At 44.6% G+C, this 20,898-nt stretch overlaps 1 protein-coding gene across 16 annotated transcripts; it reads left to right on the forward strand.

The window, feature by feature from the left end:
* The first annotated feature begins 1,138 nt into the window (after positions 1-1,138).
* On the forward strand, positions 1,139-19,190 carry LOC115152241 (CCR4-NOT transcription complex subunit 1). 16 transcript variants are annotated; one of them, XM_029696889.1, is made up of 48 exons: positions 1,139-1,307; positions 3,008-3,298; positions 3,609-3,716; positions 4,003-4,095; positions 4,277-4,345; positions 4,454-4,508; positions 4,655-4,858; positions 4,974-5,142; positions 5,275-5,401; positions 5,508-5,618; positions 5,709-5,879; positions 6,001-6,128; positions 6,245-6,605; positions 6,720-6,851; positions 6,951-7,102; positions 7,308-7,479; positions 7,595-7,802; positions 7,893-8,021; positions 8,481-8,605; positions 8,715-9,001; positions 9,138-9,216; positions 9,371-9,610; positions 10,061-10,201; positions 10,343-10,522; positions 10,631-10,747; positions 10,895-11,005; positions 11,609-11,686; positions 11,791-12,004; positions 12,280-12,431; positions 12,524-12,820; positions 12,928-13,068; positions 13,185-13,289; positions 13,441-13,560; positions 13,685-13,879; positions 13,977-14,119; positions 14,233-14,341; positions 14,506-14,675; positions 14,911-15,142; positions 15,476-15,724; positions 15,946-16,109; positions 16,330-16,447; positions 16,550-16,651; positions 16,746-16,919; positions 17,014-17,226; positions 17,436-17,616; positions 17,694-17,826; positions 17,948-18,082; positions 18,303-19,190. In XM_029696889.1, the coding sequence occupies exons 2-48, from the start codon at positions 3,197-3,199 to the stop codon at positions 18,379-18,381; spliced, it is 7,275 nt and encodes a 2,424-aa protein (XP_029552749.1). In that variant the 5' UTR covers positions 1,139-1,307; positions 3,008-3,196; the 3' UTR covers positions 18,382-19,190. The 16 variants fall into 16 exon arrangements, with proteins under 16 accessions (XP_029552749.1, XP_029552761.1, XP_029552755.1 ...); XM_029696901.1 differs by having other exon boundaries at positions 17,014-17,163; XM_029696895.1 differs by having other exon boundaries at positions 12,301-12,431.
* Positions 19,191-20,898: the final 1,708 nt, after the last annotated feature.

The raw sequence follows: 20,898 nt of genomic DNA on the forward strand, positions 1-20,898 counted from the left end.
GAGGATTTACCTGATAAAGTAATGTTAGGATACATGAGTTATGCTGTTAGAGCTTTTGTGCTGAATCCACTGCAGTGTTATAGGTGTCACGTTTATGGGCATGTCACAGCAGTATGTAGGAGGGAGAATCCAAGATTTGGGAAGTGTGCAGGAGGACATGGGACAGAATAATGTTTAGTTTCGGTAGGAAAAGTGTGTGTCAACTGAGAGAGAGGCAGGTTAAGGTGGCCAAGGTCAGAGAGGCAGGTTGACGTGGTAAGGGTCAGAGAGGCAGGTTGAGGTGACCAAGGTCAGAGTAGTGTAGAAGATGCCGCATGCTGAGGCAGTGAAGAAAGTAGAGGGAGGATCAAGGGTGAGGGATTCTGAGAGGAACCCTGTGAATATTAGGTCTGTGCTAGAACAGAGGGATAGGCCAATGAGTGATATGTTTCAGTAAGGTTAGCTTCTTAGCGTTCATAGAAATGGTTACCAACTGTGCCACAGAGATGGATGTAACGCCTTGATCACACTGATCACATTGTACAAAATGGTACGCAACATCCTCTTTGTGTGCAACAAAATTTCAACATGTACCTTCTGCTACCATTTCTGTCAAGCTGTCTACGCATACAGTTTGATGCATACATTTGATAAATACAAGGTATGCACCACACAGAACTCACTGCAACTGCCTCTGCAACGCAATGCTGCAAGGCAAATGCAGCGTTCCATTGGAAATGAATGTACTTCTGGTGTACCAAAACGCAATAACGCTGTTGGTGTGATCGAGGCATAAGTCACAGAAAATAGATCTTGTGGTGGCAGCTGCAGAGAAGTACCTGGGGGTACAAGATTTTACTTCAGAAGAGTTACAGGGTGTGTTGAGTGGTAGTGTCCGTCCTCTCAGGTCAGTGGCCTGGGGTAGGATGAGATAGGTTTAAAGTAGTGGAATATGTTGGTGGGTTTTAATAATGAGTGTAGGGTGATTTAAAAAATATATACATTTTTTCTCGTTTCCCCTTTTTCCATTTTGTATGACAAAGTGTAATGGGTTTTACTATAGTTCAGTTGGGGGCGGTAATGCAACATATTGGATGTCAACCACTGTTAAACTCCACCGAAGAAGAAGAAGAACAACTACAATGGCGTCGCGAGCCCGGGCTCGAGCACTAAAGTGCAGACTGCACTGTGTGCGCGCGGAGATGACAGTCGCCATTTTATTTTGAAAAATTTAACCGAACTGGAAGGAGAGCAACCCTTTTAATTAATCAAGTTTGGGCGCAGAAACCCAAAGGAATGAACATCACAAATACATTTTAGGGACCATGGTAAGTTGAATATTTTTTTATTTTTTGTAACAATCGGTGATATTTATTCAAATCAAGACATTAGTACGATAGCAATTGTGCAACTAGCCGTTAGGCGTCATGGCTAACTACTGTAACGTTCGCTAAGAAAATAAAAACTGGCTAGCGTTGGCTGAAGTTGTCTTTGCAGCTAACGTTAGCTCTGTTTGATGGTCCATGTCAAAAAGCAGAGTTGGTTTGCTAGTGAAAATGTCCATTCGTATTTAAGTTAGCTAACGTTAACGGTAATTATTTCTATCCCGTGGATGGTGCACATTGACAACGACATGTTCATGCCAACGTCTGATCTAGCTAACTACTAGTAACGTTACATTATCTTTGATAGCGCTAACGTTAACTAGCTATAGTACTACCTGGCCATACATGGCTAGGTCATCTAGCTAGCCAGTTAGCTAACGGTAGCTACATTTAGGTAATGTGTTAGCTAGGCGTTGAGTTAACGTAACTAACTACTCAGTAATACTAGTAACTTACTACTGTAACTAGAGATTTTATTGACTATTTCCATGGACAATAGCATAATCGCTCGCTACTAAATTGATCAATGAGCTAACGTTAGTTTTTACTGTATAGAATTGTTGGATTTGCAACGGTAACAAATATTAACCAGCCAGCTACAGAAAAACAGCCTAACATTACGGCCTTGTGAGAGTTAACGTTACTGTCTGTAGCCTGGCTGACGTTGGTCACATCCAGTTAAGTTAGCTCCAAAATGTGCTTAGCTACCGTTAGTTGGCTAGCTCTTTGTCTCAATGGGTAAGTTAGCTTGTTGCTGTCAGATGGTTAACGTTAACAAATGATACTTGCTAGTGTGTGGTCAGGTCAATTATACAGTTAGCAATCATGGCTAACGTGACCGTTGGTATTATTAGTTAACGTGAGCCAAGTTATGTTGCCCAAGATAGCTAGCGGTAACGTTATCTGTTAACTGGCAAAAAAATAAGGTTAGCTAACGTTAACCCATAAGTTGGCTACGTGGACGGTTACGGAAGAAATGTTTTTAGATGACACCCACGCAAACTACTTTTAACTTAGCTAGCTAGTTGCCGTTAGTATTGTCTCGCTAAGCTATAGTAGCTAACTATTTGCATTATTGCTAGGACACTGAAAACATATCTAACGTTTGTAATTACTATAACTAGCATTAGCTAGCCAAATAACGTAAACAAATTCCCAACGACTTTAGCTTGTTTATTCATTGATTAACCATGCGTTGCCAGTGTAGAACATAAAGATAGTTAATCATCCGCATAAATATCAGCTCACACGATGCTGATTGAACTGGGAGTAGTGGGTGTGCAGAAGTCAAGGCCCGACTCTCGTGACACTGATACTAGAGCGACGTTGGGAAAGAGTTTTGGCAAACATTTATCATTTGTTTGTGCAAACTGTCATGGTGACTTTCTTACATGTCAGTTTCAAGGTAGCTAGCTGTGTTTCGGTTTTGTTTAGTGTTACGCAGCCGTATGAATCAGGATTACTCCAGGTGAGTAGTAGGCCCAATGGGGGTTATTACCCATGGCAGTTGTACGTCGTTAAGCGCTTTTGGTGTAGTATTTGCTCCAATATTTTGGAATACTTTACCACACATTTTTCTATATGTAGAACTGTATTGCAGATTGCAGCTGTATTAACTACTTTTCTCTCTTGGATATTTTCAGATGCTGAACTTGATTTTGCACTGAGGGACTTTACCTTGTATCAAGATCCATTGACAGAAGAAGCTTGTTTTAAAACAGACATTTTTCACACCTGGGGGGGGGCAGAAGTATCTTATCACTGAAGTGACTAAAGGGGAATAATGGTGATTTTGCGCCGGGCACGGCCGCCTGCTTCCGCCCCAACCAGCAATGAATCTTGACTCGCTCTCGCTGGCTTTGTCTCAAATCAGCTACCTGGTGGACAATTTAACAAAGAAAAACTACAGAGCCAGCCAGCAGGAAATACAGCATGTGAGTAGCATGTAGTATTATGCTCACAAATTGTAATTTTCCATTGTTGTATTTCCAGTTTTGGAGTTGGGACACTACAAAACAGTACACATTTTTCACAAATTTAGAGCTTTGCAGGGCTATAGCTAAGTAGATTTTATGATGTAGATAGGCACATTTTTATTAGATATCACATTTCAGAAATGATTGTAAAACAAATATGATTCTGTGGTTCAGAATTGCATTAGGTCTGAGTTATCTTGTCAATAGTATTTTGGTTGTGCCGGCCAACCTGTTGTTCTTTTGGTGAATGCGTTTTCTGTCCTAACAGATTGTGAATCGTCACGGCCCTGAGGCGGACAGGCATTTATTACGCTGTCTCTTCTCCCATGTGGATTTCAGTGGTGATGGTAAAAGCAGTGGCAAAGATTTTCATCAGGTAATTTTTGATTAGTTATACTTATTACACCAGTGGCTAGACTTCAACTGATTTAGCTCTGAGGATTAATGGTCTCTTATGAACCGGAAAATGCTTAGATATCACAGCGCTAGGAATATGTGAACTCTGAATGCACCACTGTGTAGTTTTCCTAATCGTCATTGATATTGTCAGTTTGTCTTCCCTTATTGTTTTAGAAAGTGACTTTGCGTGCCTATTTTGTCCTTAACCTATTTTATGTCCCCTCTCCCTTTTACCTTTGTTTGTCCACTTGCCCATGATACAGTTTCTGATCCAGGAGTGTGTTTCACTGATTTCAAAGCCTAATTTTATTTCAACACTTTGCTACGCCATCGACAATCCTTTGCACTACCAGAAGGTAGGAGGCATATGTGCTTATTTTCTCACTCACCTTTGTAAAAGATTTCTGCAAACAGAAAGATTGTGTACATTTTCTGCAGTGATGGAGTGGGTCCAAGTTATGCCTTGCTTCATGTCCCAAAATTACTGTCTGCATCAGAATAACTGTTGAATATTTTCTCAACCGTTATCATTTTCAGAGTTTGAAGCCGTCGTCCCACTTGTTTACTCAGTTGAGTAAAGTTCTCAAGCTAAGCAAGGTTCAAGAAGTAAGTAGTTATGTTCTAGAGAATTAAGTCTGTATGGAAATGTATGTTATCAGATAAAAATAATTATTGCAGTAGGGGAGAAAAAAATCTTGTCTTTTTTCCCCCAAGGTGATATTTGGCCTTGCTTTGCTCAATTCGTGCAACGCAGACCTTCGTGGTTTTGGTAAATTTTTATATTTAATCTTTTGACTATACCAGCTGACTTGAAAACGTGCAATGTTTTATCTGTGTGTTGGGGGGATCAAGTTATTCTGTAATTGCTGTATCTAAGCAAGTATTTCTTTTAAATATTTCCCCATCTTTTTTTAGCCGCGCAGTTCGTCAAACAAAAGCTCCCTGATCTCCTCCGCTCGTACGTGGACGCGGACCTTGGCGTTAACCAGGAAGGTGGCTTCCAAGATATTGCCATAGAGGTCCTGCACCTGCTCCTCTCCCATCTTCTGTTTGGCCAGAAGGGAGCCAGTGGCGTCGGACAAGAGCAGATTAACGCTTTCCTCAAGACACTGTGCAGAGGTGAGGGGTATAAACGTGCTACTTGAAGGGAAATGTAAATTATTAAGTAATGTAAACTCTTCCTTCATTCACAACATTGTTGCCCCATCAGTTAAATGTTGTCTGTGTGTTTCAGATTTCCCGCAGGCGCGCTGCCCTGTGGTGCTTGCACCGCTGCTGTACCCTGAAAAACGGGACATTCTGATGGACAGGATTCTGCCAGACTCGGGAGAGTTAGCCAAGACCATGATGGAGAGTTCTCTTGCAGAGTTCATGCAGGAAGTTGGCTATGGCTTTTGTGCAAGGTGATTATTTAGTAACTGAAATGCCCATTACAAATTATATTTGAGTCACTTTTGGTGTCATACATAACCACCACAACAGAAGGAATTGAATGACTGTTACCCCTGTTAATGTACTGTTTTGCTCTTTCTCAGTCTTGATGAATGCCGCAACATAATTCTGCAGTATGGGGTGCGAGAGGTTACTGCCAGCCAGGTGGCCAGGGTCCTGGGGATGATGGCTCGTACCCACTCTGGCTTGTCTGATGGAATCCCCCTACAGGTGAGGGTTGACCTGATAGTAACTTAATAAACCTCAAAGCTCTGTAAAAAAAAAATCCTGAAACTACTTTCTTTATATACTAATGCATTCTTTACATCTTCCTCAGTCCATCTCTGCTCCGGGCAGTGGCATTTGGAGTGATGGAAAGGACAAAAGTGATGGTTCTCAGGCCCACACTTGGAATGTAGAAGTTCTGATTGACGTGGTCAAAGAAGTTGTAAGTTATAGTGGAATTACTTGATATTTCCCTTCAGTTGGCCATTCTCGTCTTAAACTTTGTACATAACACTTCCGTTTTATATTTAAGAACCCCAATCTGAACTTCAAAGAGGTGACCTACGAGCTCGATCACCCTGGCTTTATGATCCGGGACAGTAAGGGACTTCAGATGGTGGTGTATGGGATCCAGAGGGGCCTGGGTATGGAGGTGTTCCCTGTCGATCTCATCTACCGGCCCTGGAAGCATGCTGAGGGACAGGTAAGGAAGAGGGGATCATTGTTGTGTAAAAATGACCACACACTCAACGCTTTGGGCTCTTGTCCCACTGCTGGACTTCCTCCTCAGCCCTCCTGACCTTTCTCACTCCCCTCTGTTCCAGCTGTCATTCATTCAGCACTCCCTCATGAGCCCAGATGTGTTCTGCTTCGCTGACTACCCCTGCCACACTGTAGCTATCGACATACTGAAGGCGCCACCCGAGGACGATAACAGGGAGATAGCCACCTGGTGGGTGAAACACACCCCTCCTGACCACCACAGTTCCAGATACTCCTTTACATGAATTATTAGTCACATGTCATGCCATATCTGATGGTCTTTGTTTGTGATTTTTCGCCACACAGGAAGAGCCTGGACCTGGTGGAGAGCCTCCTGCGCCTCTCTGAGGTGGGCCAGTACGAGCAGGTGAAGCAGCTCTTCAGTTTCCCCATCAAACACTGTCCTGACATGTTGGTGCTGGCACTGCTGCAGATCAGCACCTCCTGGCACACCCTGCGCCATGAGCTCATCTCCACCCTCATGCCCATCTTCCTGGGCAACCACCCCAACTCCGCCATCATCTTGCACTACGCGTGGCACGGACAGGGCCAGTCCCCCTCTATCCGTCAGCTGATCATGCACTCGATGGCAGAGTGGTACATGAGAGGAGAGCAGTACGACCAGGCCAAGCTGTCCCGCATCCTGGATGTGGCCCAGGACTTGAAGGTAGAGATCAGGGATGGTCTTAAGGAAATATAATGAAAAGTTTATAGTTTTGTACAAGGCCACTTTGCAAACTTTTTTTGTTGCAATATCCAAACGGTTCCTCTTGTTTTTCAGTCTCTTTCAATGCTGCTAAATGGTACTCCATTTGCCTTTGTTATTGACCTTGCTGCACTTGCCTCTCGCCGTGAATACCTCAAACTTGACAAATGGCTGACTGACAAAATCCGAGAGCACGGGGTGGGTGGCGTGAGTTGAGCCTTTAATTTACAACAATTATACATGCACATGCTACAAAAGTTACTTGGATATAGTGTATGACAGTTATTGACCTGTTTGCCGTTCTAGGAGCCCTTCATCCAGGCATGTGTAACGTTCCTGAAAAGACGCTGTCCCTCTATTATGGGTGGTCTGGCCCCAGAGAAGGACCAGCCCAAAAGCGCCCAGCTCCCCCCGGAAACGATGGCTACCATGCTGGGCTGTCTGCAGTCCTGTGCAGGGTGAGTTTACTGTGTTTCCATCAGAGGTTGAATCATTAGACCTATGATCACATTTGTGACCGGTATGCTCCCTTTCATTACTTCAATCATATTATATGGTTGTGCCAAAAGGTCTAGTTTCCATAATACAACATGAACTTGAAATTAATTATCTTTCTAAATATGAAACAAGGTCATATAGTTAAATAATTGATGTATTTTTCAGGAGTGTGTCTCAAGAGCTCTCTGAGACTATCTTGACCATGGTTGCCAACTGTAGCAACGTCATGAACAAAGCCCGCCAGCCACCACCGGGGGTCATGCCAAAGGGACGTGCTCCCAGCACCAGCAGTCTAGACGCCATTTCCCCTGTGCAGGTATCGGTGTCTCCTCTCCAGGTGAAGGGCATTGCATCTATGTTCTCTAACACTGTTATTGGGTAATGTGTATCGGCTAGAAACATTGTACTTTCATCATCCCCTGAATTTACATTTATTCCATTCTGTGTTCTAGATGGATCCCCTGACAGCCATGGGTTCGCTGAACCTGAGCAGCTCTGCCACCTCTCACACACAGAGCATGCAGGGCTTCCCTACCCCGCTGGGCTCTGCCTTCAGCAACCCCCAGTCCCCAGCTAAGGCCTTCCCTCCACTGTCCAACCCCAACCCCAGCACACCATTTGGGGGGATTGGAAGCCTCTCTTCACAGCTAGGTAACACAGGTATGAGTAGAGAACCTGCCATAGAGATCATTTCATAGTGTTTTGATTACAATATAATGGACAACTGAACTTGTTTTTCTTTTTGTCTAGGTCCTCTGGGATCAGGCATCGGTTCTGGTCTTGGAATGCCAGCGGTGAGCAGCGATCCGTTTGGGACGAGGAAGATGAGCACACCGGGCCTGAATCCGACCACCTTTCAGCAGAGTAAGATGAAGGCCTGTAAGTGGTGGTGGTGTGACTGAGTGTGCTAGGCGCCTCAACTGTATTTCCTCCCAAAACGTTCTCTTAATATCTCCTAATGGGCTCTTGAAGTAATGTGGTTTTCCTGGAGTTGATTACTTTAACATTTCTCATCTAAAAACATTGAGTACAATCTGGGAAGAAAAACAGTGTCTTTCACACATTGAATCAGAGGAAATACAGGTCAGTCTTCCATTAAACACAAATTGGCAAATTCTTATGCTCCTAATTGACAGGAATTTGAACTTGGATTTTTGATACAATCTTTGTACATATGTTTTTTTGTGTGGCGTTTATTGGTTTGATAGTGAAAAACTTCCTAAGCTTGTTTTGAATTACTTGACAAATGTTTTATTTGCTGCAATTGATCACTATTGAAATAGTTCCAAAGGGTTTTCTATGGCAGTATTGTTTGATTTAGTCTGACCTTTTTCCTAGCTGACCTATCTCAGGTGTGGCCCGAGGCTAACCAGCACTTTAGTAAGGAGATTGACGATGAGGCTAACAGTTACTTCCAGCGCATCTACAACCACCCCCCACACCCCACCATGTCTGTTGATGAGGTGAGTCCCTGAGTAAAATAGTCTGTAGGTTGTTTCAGGCACTGACCCAGTGATGGTGTTTATCCTCAAGCTGACAGCTGTTTAAGCCATGGCACCCCTCTCTTTGCAGGTGCTGGAGATGTTACAGAGGTTCAAGGACTCCACCATCAAGCGAGAGCGGGAGGTCTTTAACTGTATGCTGAGGAATTTGTTCGAGGAGTACCGTTTCTTCCCCCAGTACCCCGACAAGGAGCTGCACATCACCGCCTGCCTGTTCGGGGGGATCATCGAGAAGGGTCTTGTCACATACATGGCCCTTGGACTGGCCCTCAGATATGTCCTTGAAGCCTTAAGGAAGCCATTTGGATCCAAAATGTATTACTTTGGAATCGCTGCTCTAGATAGATTCAAAAATAGGTATGGACTTATTTTTCTTCATATGTTTGATGGAATTCCACACTGAATATGTGCATGTTGCTATAGAATGTTGTGCATCTATGATTCAAATGATCTGTGATCTGCAGTAGGGCTAATTTGATCTTTCCCTCTCTAGGCTGAAGGACTATCCACAATATTGTCAGCACTTGGCCTCGATCGGCCACTTTCTGCAATTCCCCCTTCATTTACAAGAGGTAATTGGATTTCCTGTGTATTTGAGACAATTTGTCATTCTTCATCTGTACATGTACCTTGTCTTTATACTGATCTCCGCACCACCTTAGCCAGAGGTGCGGATTCTACTTCACGATAAATAAGTCTCTCGCTCTGGCACTTTCGAATATCCTGTGCGTGCAGTATATTGAGTATGGCCAACAGTCACGGGATCCTCCAGTGAAGATGCAAGGATCCATCACCACCCCTGGAAGCCTGGCGTTGGCTCAAGCTCAGGCCCAGTCGCAGCCTCCCAAAGCCCCCCAGCCTGGACAGCCCAGCACCCTGGTCACCACAGCTACTGCCACCACCACTGTCGCCAAAACCACTACCATCACCCGACCTACCCCTGGCAGCTTCAAGAAGGATGTGCCGGTGAGTACCTGTGAGACGATTGCACCATATGCCTATGTTTTTAGCTGGCCATGTGAAATGATGCCAGTGCTTCAGTGTTTGTTTTCTGCGTTGCTATAGTTTCATTGTCAATGGAAACACTTAACAGTTCCGTGAGGAGGGTTCCCTAATTTCTACAACGATATGCTGCTCATTTTTGTGTGCCCGCTCGCGCACACACAAGGGGAGCAAAAACTAGGGGGAAAAAATAAAAAATTCAAGCAAATGGGACAGGCCTAAGAGAATGAGAATTTGTTTCTAATGCCGTCATTGAAGAAATAATTACTATACTTGTGATTGTTTGGCCAGGATGCACTGTAAGTAATAATGTTATGGGAATTTGAGGTAGTGTAAAGTTATGATTTCCAAAGTGGAGGTTAGAATATTGTAAAACTTTTGTTCTGAGTGTATATTCTAATCTATTAATTTCAGCCCTCCATCAACACCACAAACATTGACACTCTGCTGGTAGCAACAGACCAAACTGAGAGGATTGTGGAACCCCCAGAAAATGTTCAAGAGAAAATTGCTTTTATCTTCAATAACCTGTCACAATCCAACATGACACAGAAGGTGGGTCATAGAGATATATTTTTGTTTGCTTACTACTTGGTCATATGTTGCCACTGCTATATTAAACATCTTGGTTTTGGTCAATTTAAATACCTTTCTGTAATTTTACAAATGCTTGTGTATTTTCCTCCAACTCCAAAGGTTGAGGAGTTAAAGGAAACTGTGAAAGAGGAGTTTATGCCCTGGGTCTCCCAGTATCTTGTCATGAAGAGGGTCAGCATCGAGCCCAACTTCCACAGCCTATACTCCAACTTTCTAGACACCCTGAAGAACCCTGAGTTTGTCAAAATGGTTCTGAATGAAACTTACAGAAACATCAAGGTTTGTGATTATTCACCTTGATAAACAACATTTATGGAAAATGTGTAAACTCATATCACATTTAAGAGAGCTACTTAAACACTAGCCTTTTCTCTCTCCATGTGTCAGGTTCTCCTTACCTCTGATAAGGCAGCTGCAAACTTCTCTGATCGATCCCTACTGAAGAATTTGGGCCACTGGCTTGGCATGATCACTCTGGCTAAAAACAAGCCCATCCTGTACACGGTGAGTACATTTCCTCACCTTTAAATGTTGGCCTGTATAGAACTTTCCATTTGTTTTCCTCCCAACAAATAACCAAACGCTTGTAACTGTGCCCCTAGATGGTATTTTGTTGTTTAACCTGCCTTTTTTGTAAAACATTTCTTTAAGGATTTGGAGGTGAAATCCCTCTTGTTAGAAGCCTATGTCAAGGGGCAGCAGGAGCTACTGTATGTGGTCCCGTTTGTGGCCAAAGTCCTGGAATCCAGTTTGCGTAGCGTGGTAAGACCTCATCTCACAAGCATTTTCAAATGTATCAATAGGTATCTGAATTCACATTAATTTCTAGGGAACAACTTTAGCAATGTTATCAAAGTGATAATGACAAATTGAGCTTAGGCCCAGCACAGACAGTGCCAACCCCGGCAGGCAGGACCTGCAGGAATAGCGAGACAGACAATATGGTTGGGTCTGGAGTTGAACTAGGTACTAGTTTTTCCTGGTCATGTCCCATGGTCAAGATAAACTATGGGCCCTAAGACTGACTCAGTCCCATCAGGCAGAGTACCTACCGGAGCTGACAGGGAGCCAGTCCTTCCAGGCAGAATACCTACAGCAGCAGACAGGGAGCCAGCCAGAACTAGATGATGTAGACCATTATAGGCAGTATTATAGCCCATCTCCAGAAGAAGCAAAGAGGCTCAAAGTATGTGTGTACTATTTTTGCTCCTAAAAATACTATTTGGTTAAAAAAAATTGTTTAGGACCAAATGGCTCTCTGGGTAAATTATTTGTGCCCTCTGGAGTTATGTATTTGCACACCTTTTTTTTCTCGCTGTTATGCCTTATTTCATTGTTTTAAGAGCAGGTTAAATGTGTTCTCAGATCTTCCGACCTCAGAATCCCTGGACCATGGCCATCATGAATGTTCTGGCAGAGTTGCATACGGAACATGATCTGAAGGTCCGGGAACCCTTTCTCTTTTATCCACCAGTATCGACATGTTTTTAACACGTTTTTTGACTTTTCACATACTGATTGTCATTGTGATTCTTTCCCTACTACAGCTGAACTTAAAGTTTGAGATTGAGGTGCTGTGTAAGAACTTATCACTGGACATCAACGACCTGAAGCCTGGCACCCTGCTGAAAGACAAAGACAAGTTGAAGAGTCTGGAGGAGCAGCTCTCTGCACCAAAGAAAGAGGCCAAGCCCCCTGAAGAAATGATCCCTATTGTTAGCACAGGTATCCAGCACTTTCAAACTGGGATGCCCCTTGTCGGTGTGTGGATATCTTTCTATCAATTTTATTTCAAATGTTTGTTTAATCTGAATGTCCTCATGTATATTGATTGAAATGTTAATATTTAAACACAATTGTTGAATAAGATTTTAGCCCATCATAAGTTCAATCATTTGAATGTAGAATGACAACCTGGATTTGTAGTGTTTGGCCAAGAATATTTAACCCGTTTTCTTTTTTTGCTTTGTTCGAGCCGCTGCGCTTGAGCTCCTTTTTCCTGTATTTTAATCACAATAGTGTTTTGTAACCAACAGGAGACTTTCTTCCATTTGCAGCTGCACCATCCACTCCCGCCCCGACCACCACTTGCTCAGCTACTGGGCCCCCTACCCCGCAGTTTAGCTATCATGACATCAATGTGTACGCCCTTGCAGGGCTAGCCCCTCACATCAATATTAACATCAACGTAAGTAGCACCTTCACTCAAACACCTTGTGACGAATACACATGGTAAGTCTTTTGAGTTGTGGCGGTACTAACACGCTTCACTCCCTGCAGATCCCCTTGCTTCAAGCCCACCCTCAGCTCAAACAGTGTGTGAGACAGTCCATTGAGCGGGCCGTGCAAGAGCTCGTCCACCCCGTAGTGGACCGCTCCATTAAGATCGCCATGACCACCTGCGAGCAGATCGTCAGGAAGGACTTTGCTCTGGACTCGGAGGAGTCGCGCATGCGTGTGGCAGCTCATCATATGATGCGCAACCTGACCGCCGGCATGGCCATGATCACCTGCCGGGAGCCCCTGCTCATGAGCATCGCCACCAACCTGAAGAACAGCTTTGCCGCTGCCCTCCGGGTAGTCATCTTCATTCTCTCCCATTTCAAATCCACAAAGGGCAATATAAAATGTAAAATATTATTAGTGGTGGTGTTGCTTATAACTGTGCTCCTGTCCCCCTCCAGGCCCCCACCCCCCAGCAGAGAGAGATGATGGAGGAGGCTGCTGCCAGGGTTGCCCAGGACAACTGTGAGCTGGCCTGCTGCTTCATCCAGAAGACTGCAGTGGAGAAGGCTGGCCCAGAGATGGACAAGAGGCTGGCGACGGTGAGTTTAGTTATAGGCACGTTCGTATTCTCACTGGGATGCTACTCTTGTCTGTATACTCTCCAGTACTTTATCTAATGGCTGACTGTTGTACCTGTACCCTTCCTCTCCTGTAGGAGTTTGAGCTGAGGAAGCACGCCCGCCAGGAGGGCCGTCGCTACTGTGACCCCGTTGTGCTGACCTACCAGGCCGAGCGCATGCCAGAGCAGATCAGACTCAAGGTGAACACACCTGGTCTATAGCACTCCATTGGTTTCTTTCCTAGTAGTGGTATAGTCAGACAGTAATTTAAAAATATATATATTTCATGAATGTGATATCAAACATCGCTTTTGCATCTGGACTATTTACTGAGTGATATTTCTGGCACAGGTTGGAGGCGTAGACCCCAAACAGCTGGCGGTGTATGAGGAGTTTGCCCGGAATGTTCCAGGCTTCCTACCCAGCAACGACCTGTCTCAGCCCACAGGATTCCTTGCCCAGCCCATGAAGGTAAAGCTCTTTGGTCCTGGAAGAGCGCTCACCAATATTGCATTTGCTGCTATCTTGACATAACCCAACCTGATTTTAAGGTTAAGGACTTTACTCAAGTACTATATGAATGTGTTTATTACAGCAACAGGCATGGGCCACGGACGACGTGGCTCAGATCTATGACAAGTGCATGGCAGACCTGGAGCAACACCTCCACGCCATCCCTCCAGCGCTGGCCATGAACCCTCAGACCCAGGCTTTGCGCAGCCTGCTGGAGGCCGTGGCCCTAGCCAGGAACTCCCGGGACGGCATCGCCGCTCTGGGCCTGCTGCAGAAGGTCAGGGACTAGTCCGTCACATTGGACATGCATGCATAGACAAGTAGTTTAGGTCTCAGTAGAAAAGCTTTCTTCCTAACTGTCTCTCTCGCTCCAGGCTGTGGAGGGTCTGCTGGATGCAACCAGTGGTGCCGATGCTGACTTGCTTCTGCGGTACAGAGAGTGCCACCTGCTGGTGCTCAAAGCCCTCCAGGATGGCCGGGCATACGGGCCACTGTGGTGCAACAAGCAGATTACCAGGTTGGTATCCCCCTTAAAACCAACTCATGGGATTCTTTTTGGCTTTAATGGGGAAGGGAAACTAAATCAACAAAATGTTTGTTAACGTTTGGGTTATGTTTGATCTGTTCCAGGTGCCTGATTGAGTGCCGTGATGAGTACAAGTACAACGTGGAGGCTGTGGAGCTGCTGATCAGAAACCACCTGGTCAACATGCAGCAGTATGACCTGCACCTGGCACAGGTAAACACCACTACACACCTTTTAAGTGTTGAGATGTTTATTTTCGGGTGCACAACTCAATCTGTGAATAGTCTGTCTCAATTCTATAAAACTGGGTAATGGCTTAGTGTGTTTCGTCCCTGTGTTAGTGTCTTACAACCGTGTGTCTGTATGTTTCTGTCTAGTCTATGGAGAATGGGCTGCACTACATGGCGGTGGCGTTTGCCATGCAGCTGGTGAAGCTGCTGTTGGTGGATGAGCGCAGTGTGAGCCACATTACCGAGGCAGACTTGTTCCACACTATCGAGACTCTGATGCGAACCAGCGCCCACTCCAGGGCCAACGCACCTGAGGGGTAAGTCCTATTAATATTTTTTTGGTCTGGGTCATATTCTTTAGTGCACACTCTAGCAAAACCTTTTGAAACGGAAAACTTAAACGGGCGTTTAATAGACTAGTTCAGTTAGTCCCTTACTGTTTCGGTCAGTTTTCTTCTATTTTGTGCGTCGTGAATATGACCCTGGAGATGTGTGGTTGGTGTACATACATTTGTAGTTCTGACTGATGTATATCTGTCCTTTAACCTCAAGGCTTCCTCAGCTGATGGACGTGGTCCGCTCCAACTACGAGGCTATGATCGACCGGGCCCACGGAGGACCCAACTTTATGATGCACTCTGGCATCTCCCAGGCATCCGAGTACGACGACCCGCCAGGCCTGAGGGAGAAGGCTGAGTACCTGCTGAGGGAATGGGTCAACCTGTACCACTCTGCAGCCGCCGGCCGGGACAGCACCAAGGCCTTCTCTGCCTTTGTGGGCCAGGTACAGGACAGCACACACTCGTGTTTATTTTAGTTTCACAGTCTTTGCCTTATGACGACTGCCTCTCTCCTCCAAGCCAGTTAGAGCGCTGTTTGCCTTCACAACACGAGCACAGCTCCAGTTGCAGCCTTGACACAGTGGGGCCTTAGTGCTAGAGCAGTGCACATAGCAGCAACTCCATTTTCTTCCAAACCACTGCACCCAGCAGCAGTGTTATGAGACTGGACATCAATATTAATCCTAAGAAAATCTTTGTAAAATATACACAATTTCAATTATGGATGACTAGACGTGTATGGCCATTCTCACTACTGTACTTACTGTCCTCCCCAGATGCACCAGCAGGGCATTCTGAAGACCGATGACCTGATCACTCGTTTCTTCCGGCTGTGCACGGAGATGTGTGTAGAGATCAGCTACCGCGCCCAGGCCGAGCAGCAGCACAACCCTGCGGCCAGCGCCGCCATCATCAGGGCCAAGTGTTACCACAACCTGGACGCCTTTGTGCGCCTCATCGCCCTGCTGGTCAAGCACTCCGGAGAGGCCACCAACACCGTCACCAAGATCAACCTGCTCAACAAGGTTAATATCAGGAGGATCCTCACCATGGACTCTGTAGAATCCGCTCTGCTTTGTAAAGATATCTCAGAAAGACAACCGTACATTTCAAATCAGCAAACTGACAACGCAATTCATAGTTCTGAGTTGTTTTTGTCTTTTAAAACCTGTCACACATTTCCGATAAAGGCTCTTGGGAAATTACATTACTGGGCTCATCAATGTGTCCCCTTGACTGTTCTCAGGTTCTAGGTATTGTGGTTGGAGTGTTGATCCAGGACCATGATGTGAGACAGACTGAGTTCCAGCAGTTGCCTTACCATCGCATCTTCATCATGCTGTTGCTTGAGCTCAATGCCCCCGAGCATGTGCTGGAGACCATCAACTTCCAGACCCTCACCGCCTTCTGGTAAGTGCTGCCATCACGCCTGTTAGAAAAGCCATAGGCGATCCAACGTTTCTTAGTGGAATACAGCATAGAATTCTATGGTTGGTTTTCACTGGGGGTATTTATCACTGATTGTCAGGATGTCTTAAAGCTCACTTTCCTTAACTGTAAATGTATGGTGCTCATCTATACTGAGTTGTCTACCTTTTCCATGTTTCTATTTTGTTATTTTTGTCCACAGCAACACTTTCCACATCCTGAGGCCTACCAAAGCCCCTGGCTTTGTTTACGCTTGGCTGGAGTTGATCTCTCACCGTATCTTCATCGCCAGGATGCTGGCGCACACCCCACAGCAGAAGGCAAGGAGAAGTCACTGATGTGTGACAAGACGGTGCCATGTTTGGGTGGATGTTTTTGGTACTGAATAGCAACCATTGATAACCTGTTTTCTCTTCTCTTAGGGTTGGCCCATGTATGCCCAACTTCTCATTGATCTGTTCAAGTACCTGGCGCCCTTCCTGAGGAATGTTGAGCTTAACAAACCTATGCAAATCCTCTACAAGGTTTGGAAACGGCTCATAATGTTTATTTCCCTTGAAACCATTAGTAACCTGACTACGACTTGGATTTGACTGAATGTTTTTCCTCTGACCTCAGGGTACCCTGCGAGTCCTTCTGGTCCTACTGCATGACTTCCCAGAGTTCCTGTGCGACTACCACTACGGTTTCTGCGACGTCATCCCGCCCAACTGCATCCAGCTCCGCAACCTGATTCTGAGTGCCTTCCCACGCAACATGAGGCTTCCAGACCCCTTCACTCCCAATCTGAAGGTACAGCCGAATGACAGACCCTAAATGCATTGCACTGCAATTTTTTTGTGGTTTTCTGTAAATGTTTATTACTATTTTTCACTTTGTCTACTAGGTTGACATGCTCAGCGAGATCAACATCGCTCCGCGCATCCTTACAAACTTCACCGGAGTGATGCCCTCTCAGTTCAAGAAGGATCTGGACTCGTACCTGAAGACACGCTCCCCCGTCACCTTCCTCTCTGAGCTCCGCAGCAATCTGCAGGTAGGGGGCGCCACTCTGGGTCCCTGGAAGTATTTGCAGCACAACGACACATCTTTAGAACAGGTTAAGTTTTGAGTCTTTGCGCAAATGTTCAAATGTCGATTTGTCTTGCGTTGTATCTGAAGTGTCATTGTACTTGGGTGTTTTCAGTGCGTCTGTCTGTAGATTTAGTTCCAGGTAATTCAATCTGGAAATAAAACGAGTGTCTCCTTCAATTGCAAGTGTTGGGGGTTTTACATTTTGTTCTCCTTTTTACCCTCAACCTATTCTAGGTGTCAAATGAGCCAGGCAACCGTTACAACATCCAGCTGATCAACGCTCTGGTGCTGTATGTGGGAACCCAGGCCATCGCACACATCCACAACAAGGGCAGCACCCCCTCCATGAGCACCATCACTCACTCAGCCCACATGGACATCTTCCAGAACCTGGCTGTGGACCTGGACACTGAGGGTAAGATGCGTGCGCACACACATGCATACAGTTTTCTCTTTTCGTTGTGTGGTATTCTCATCATTCTCTGTTCCCAGGGCGTTATCTCTTCCTGAATGCCATCGCCAACCAGCTGCGCTACCCAAACAGCCACACCCATTACTTCAGCTGCACCATGCTGTACCTGTTTGCTGAGGCCAACACTGAGGCAATCCAGGAGCAGATTACCAGGTAAATCTTGTTCTCTACAAAGAACAATTGCATTTGAAGACATTGTGGAACTACATACATTTTTATGGATCAGTTTCCTGTCCAAGTGTCTTTGTTAACAGGATTTTGCACCTCTTTGCAGGGTTCTTCTGGAGAGGCTGATTGTGAACAGGCCTCATCCATGGGGACTGCTCATAACCTTCATCGAGCTCATCAAGAATCCGGCCTTCAAGTTCTGGAGCCACGACTTTGTACACTGTGCCCCGGAGATTGAGAAGTATGTGCTCATTCACTCTCTCCCAGAGTTGGCTTTTCACTCAGCTGAGATGACTTCACCTGCAGAGTAGTAGCTAGAGGATAACCAGTTAGCAGCACGTTGTGTGTTCATGCTCTGCTTTAATAAAATAAAATAAAAATATCAAACACGCTCAAAGATAAATTGCTGCAATGGGAGGACTTGGATTAAACACCCTCCGCTGTCTCTCTCTCCCTCTCAGGTTGTTCCAGTCAGTGGCTCAGTGCTGCATGGGGCAAAAGCAGGCTCAGCAGGTGATGGAGGGCACTGGTGCCAGTTAGTCAGCCAGCCTGCAGGAGAGATAATAGGGCCAAACCCTCCATCCCTGGACCCACCCCACAGATGCCCCCCTACATTACTGTTAGCACTGGATGAACTGGCAATGCTGATTTTGAAGTTTGACTGCTGCTCATGGATCTAAGAGTTTGTTTTGGCCTGGCTATGGAGAAGTTATTTGGACATGCTGTTTAATATTTTTATGCTTCGATGTAAATATTAAAAGGGAGATGGAGAGATTGATAGTACGAGCAGATATGTGAATGTAGTGTCCAACAAATGATCTAACATGTAAAGACGACGTGTACCCACGCATTCAGTCACTACCAAAGGTCCCTGGCTGTCTCCCTCCTACAGATTTAATTTTTTGCATATTTGATGATTGATTTATTTGCATTCAGAGGCTTAAAAGGTAGTGGATAAAGAGGGCTGTTTTTTTTTTATTTTTTATTTGTTGAGTGGGAAAAGAAAGGCAGTGCACTAGATTCTTTCATGGGTTCACTCCTTTGATCTACTTGGGGTGTGGTGGGGGCAATGGTCTTTCCATTTTAAATAGTGGGTTAGAGGTTCTCCCCGGCACTTGTAAAATTGTGGAAAATTTAAGATGGCGAATTAAATCTTAAAATTTGTACAAAGATCCAAATTGCAGAACAACAAAAGGACCAATACAGCCCATTTTGTAAGGATTTTGAATGTTTTGTAAATGTATTGGTCCGTGTGTATTTTGTAGTCCTTTATAGTTGCCTTTAGTTCTTGCTACTTATTTCCTGTATGTATGCATACTGTAGTTAACGCATTAAACAATTGAACTGCATTTTTGTTTGTCTTCATGTTGATAAATTACTTTAGGCTGTTCATTTTATTATGCAAAACATAGTAAATTAGAAATTACAGTCTACAATACGTAAAAGGATAAGCAATTCACTCCACAGCTGCAGCCGCATCACACTTCAGCTCCACTATACGTGTTGCGTTGTCAATTTGAAGTTTTACTTGCTCCACAGCATGTTGTTTTGAGAGTGGAGAGGAGCAGGGAAGTCTTTGTGACCAAGTTTGTTTTTTCATTGGGGGTAATACAAATGAATATACAGTACCAGTCAAAAGTTGAGACACCTACTCTTTCAAGGGTTTTTATTTTTACTATTTTGTACATAGTTTGTCTCATCACTATTATTCTACTATGAAATAACACATGGAATCATGTAACTTAGTGTCAAACGAATCAAAACATTTAGGTTCTTAATAGTAGCCACCTTTTGCCTTGACAGCTTTGCACACTACATTCTCAACCAGCTTCATGAGGTAGTCACCTGGATTGTGTTTCAATTAACAGGTGTGCTTGGTTAATTTCTTTCCTTAATGCCTTTGTGCTAATTAGTTGTGTTGTGACAAGGTATGGGGGTATATAGAAGATGGCCCTATTTGGTAAAAGACCAAGTCCATATTATGGCAAGAACAGCTCAAATAAGCAAAGAGAAATGACAGTCCATTACTTTAAGACATGAAGGTTGCAAAAACCAAGAGCGATGATTGAACTGGCTCTCATGAGGATGCCACGAGAAAGGAAGCCCCAGTGTTACCTCTGCTGTAGAGGATAAATTCAGTAGAGTTACCAGCCTCAGAAATCTGCAATTAACTGCCCCTCATATTGCAGCCCAAAGAAATTTTTCGGAGATCAAGTAACAGACACATCTCAACAAACTTTTCAGAGGAGACGGTGTGAATCTGGCCTTCATGGTTGAATTGCTGCAAAGAAACCACTACCACTGGGTGTGCTTTGCTGGTGACGCTGATTTATTTATAATTCAAGGCACAGTTAACCAACATGGCTACCACAGCATTCTGCAGCAATACGCCATCCCATCTGGTTTGCGCTTAGGGGCACTATCATTTGTTTTTTAACAGGACAATGACCCAAAACACCTCCAGGCTGTGTAAGGACTATTTTACCAAATAGGGCTATATCTTCTGTATACCACCCCTACCTTGTCACAATGCAACAGATTGGCTCAAATGCATTAAGGAAATAAATTACACAAATTAACTTTGAACAAGGCACACCTGTTAATTGAAATGCATTCCAGGTGACTACCTCATGAAGCTGGTTGAGAGAATGCCAAGAGTGTGCAAAGCTGTCAAGGTGGCACATGGTGGCAACTTTGAAGAATATAAAATATATACTTTTTGGTTACTTCGTGATTCCATGTGTTATTTGATAGTTTTGTCTTCTATTATTCTACAGTGTAGAAAATTGTTTAAAAAAAAAGTTAATCCCTGGAATGAGTAGGTGTCCAAACTTTTGACTGGAACTGTATATCCACTGGCGAATTGGGAGAGTGACGTAATTGCCATTATGAGCCAACGTGTTTGTTTACGGCAGTGCTACCTGCCAACAGCAATTCTCTCTTAATTGAGAGATTCGAGGAGCTAACATCGTACATTCATGCACTTAGAAATACATTTAGTAATTTTGGCCCAGAAGTTTGTACAATTTTCCGGGATCGCTTACCTTCTATTTACAT

This window comes from Salmo trutta, chromosome 17 (assembly GCF_901001165.1).
Source record: "Salmo trutta chromosome 17, fSalTru1.1, whole genome shotgun sequence".
Classification (NCBI taxonomy): domain Eukaryota; kingdom Metazoa; phylum Chordata; class Actinopteri; order Salmoniformes; family Salmonidae; genus Salmo; species Salmo trutta.

What these genes read in the sequence shown, in the direction of transcription:
- LOC115152241 (XM_029696889.1), top strand. Translation starts at nt 3,197, where the DNA reads ATGAATCTTGACTCGCTCTCGCTGGCTTTGTCTCAAATCAGCTACCTG. An exon ending in CGCAGACCTTCGTGGTTTTG is followed by an intron (nt 4,509 to 4,654) that starts GTAAATTTTTAT and finishes ATCTTTTTTTAG; the next exon opens with CCGCGCAGTTCGTCAAACAA. An exon ending in TTCACAGCTAGGTAACACAG is followed by an intron (nt 7,803 to 7,892) that starts GTATGAGTAGAG and finishes CTTTTTGTCTAG; the next exon opens with GTCCTCTGGGATCAGGCATC.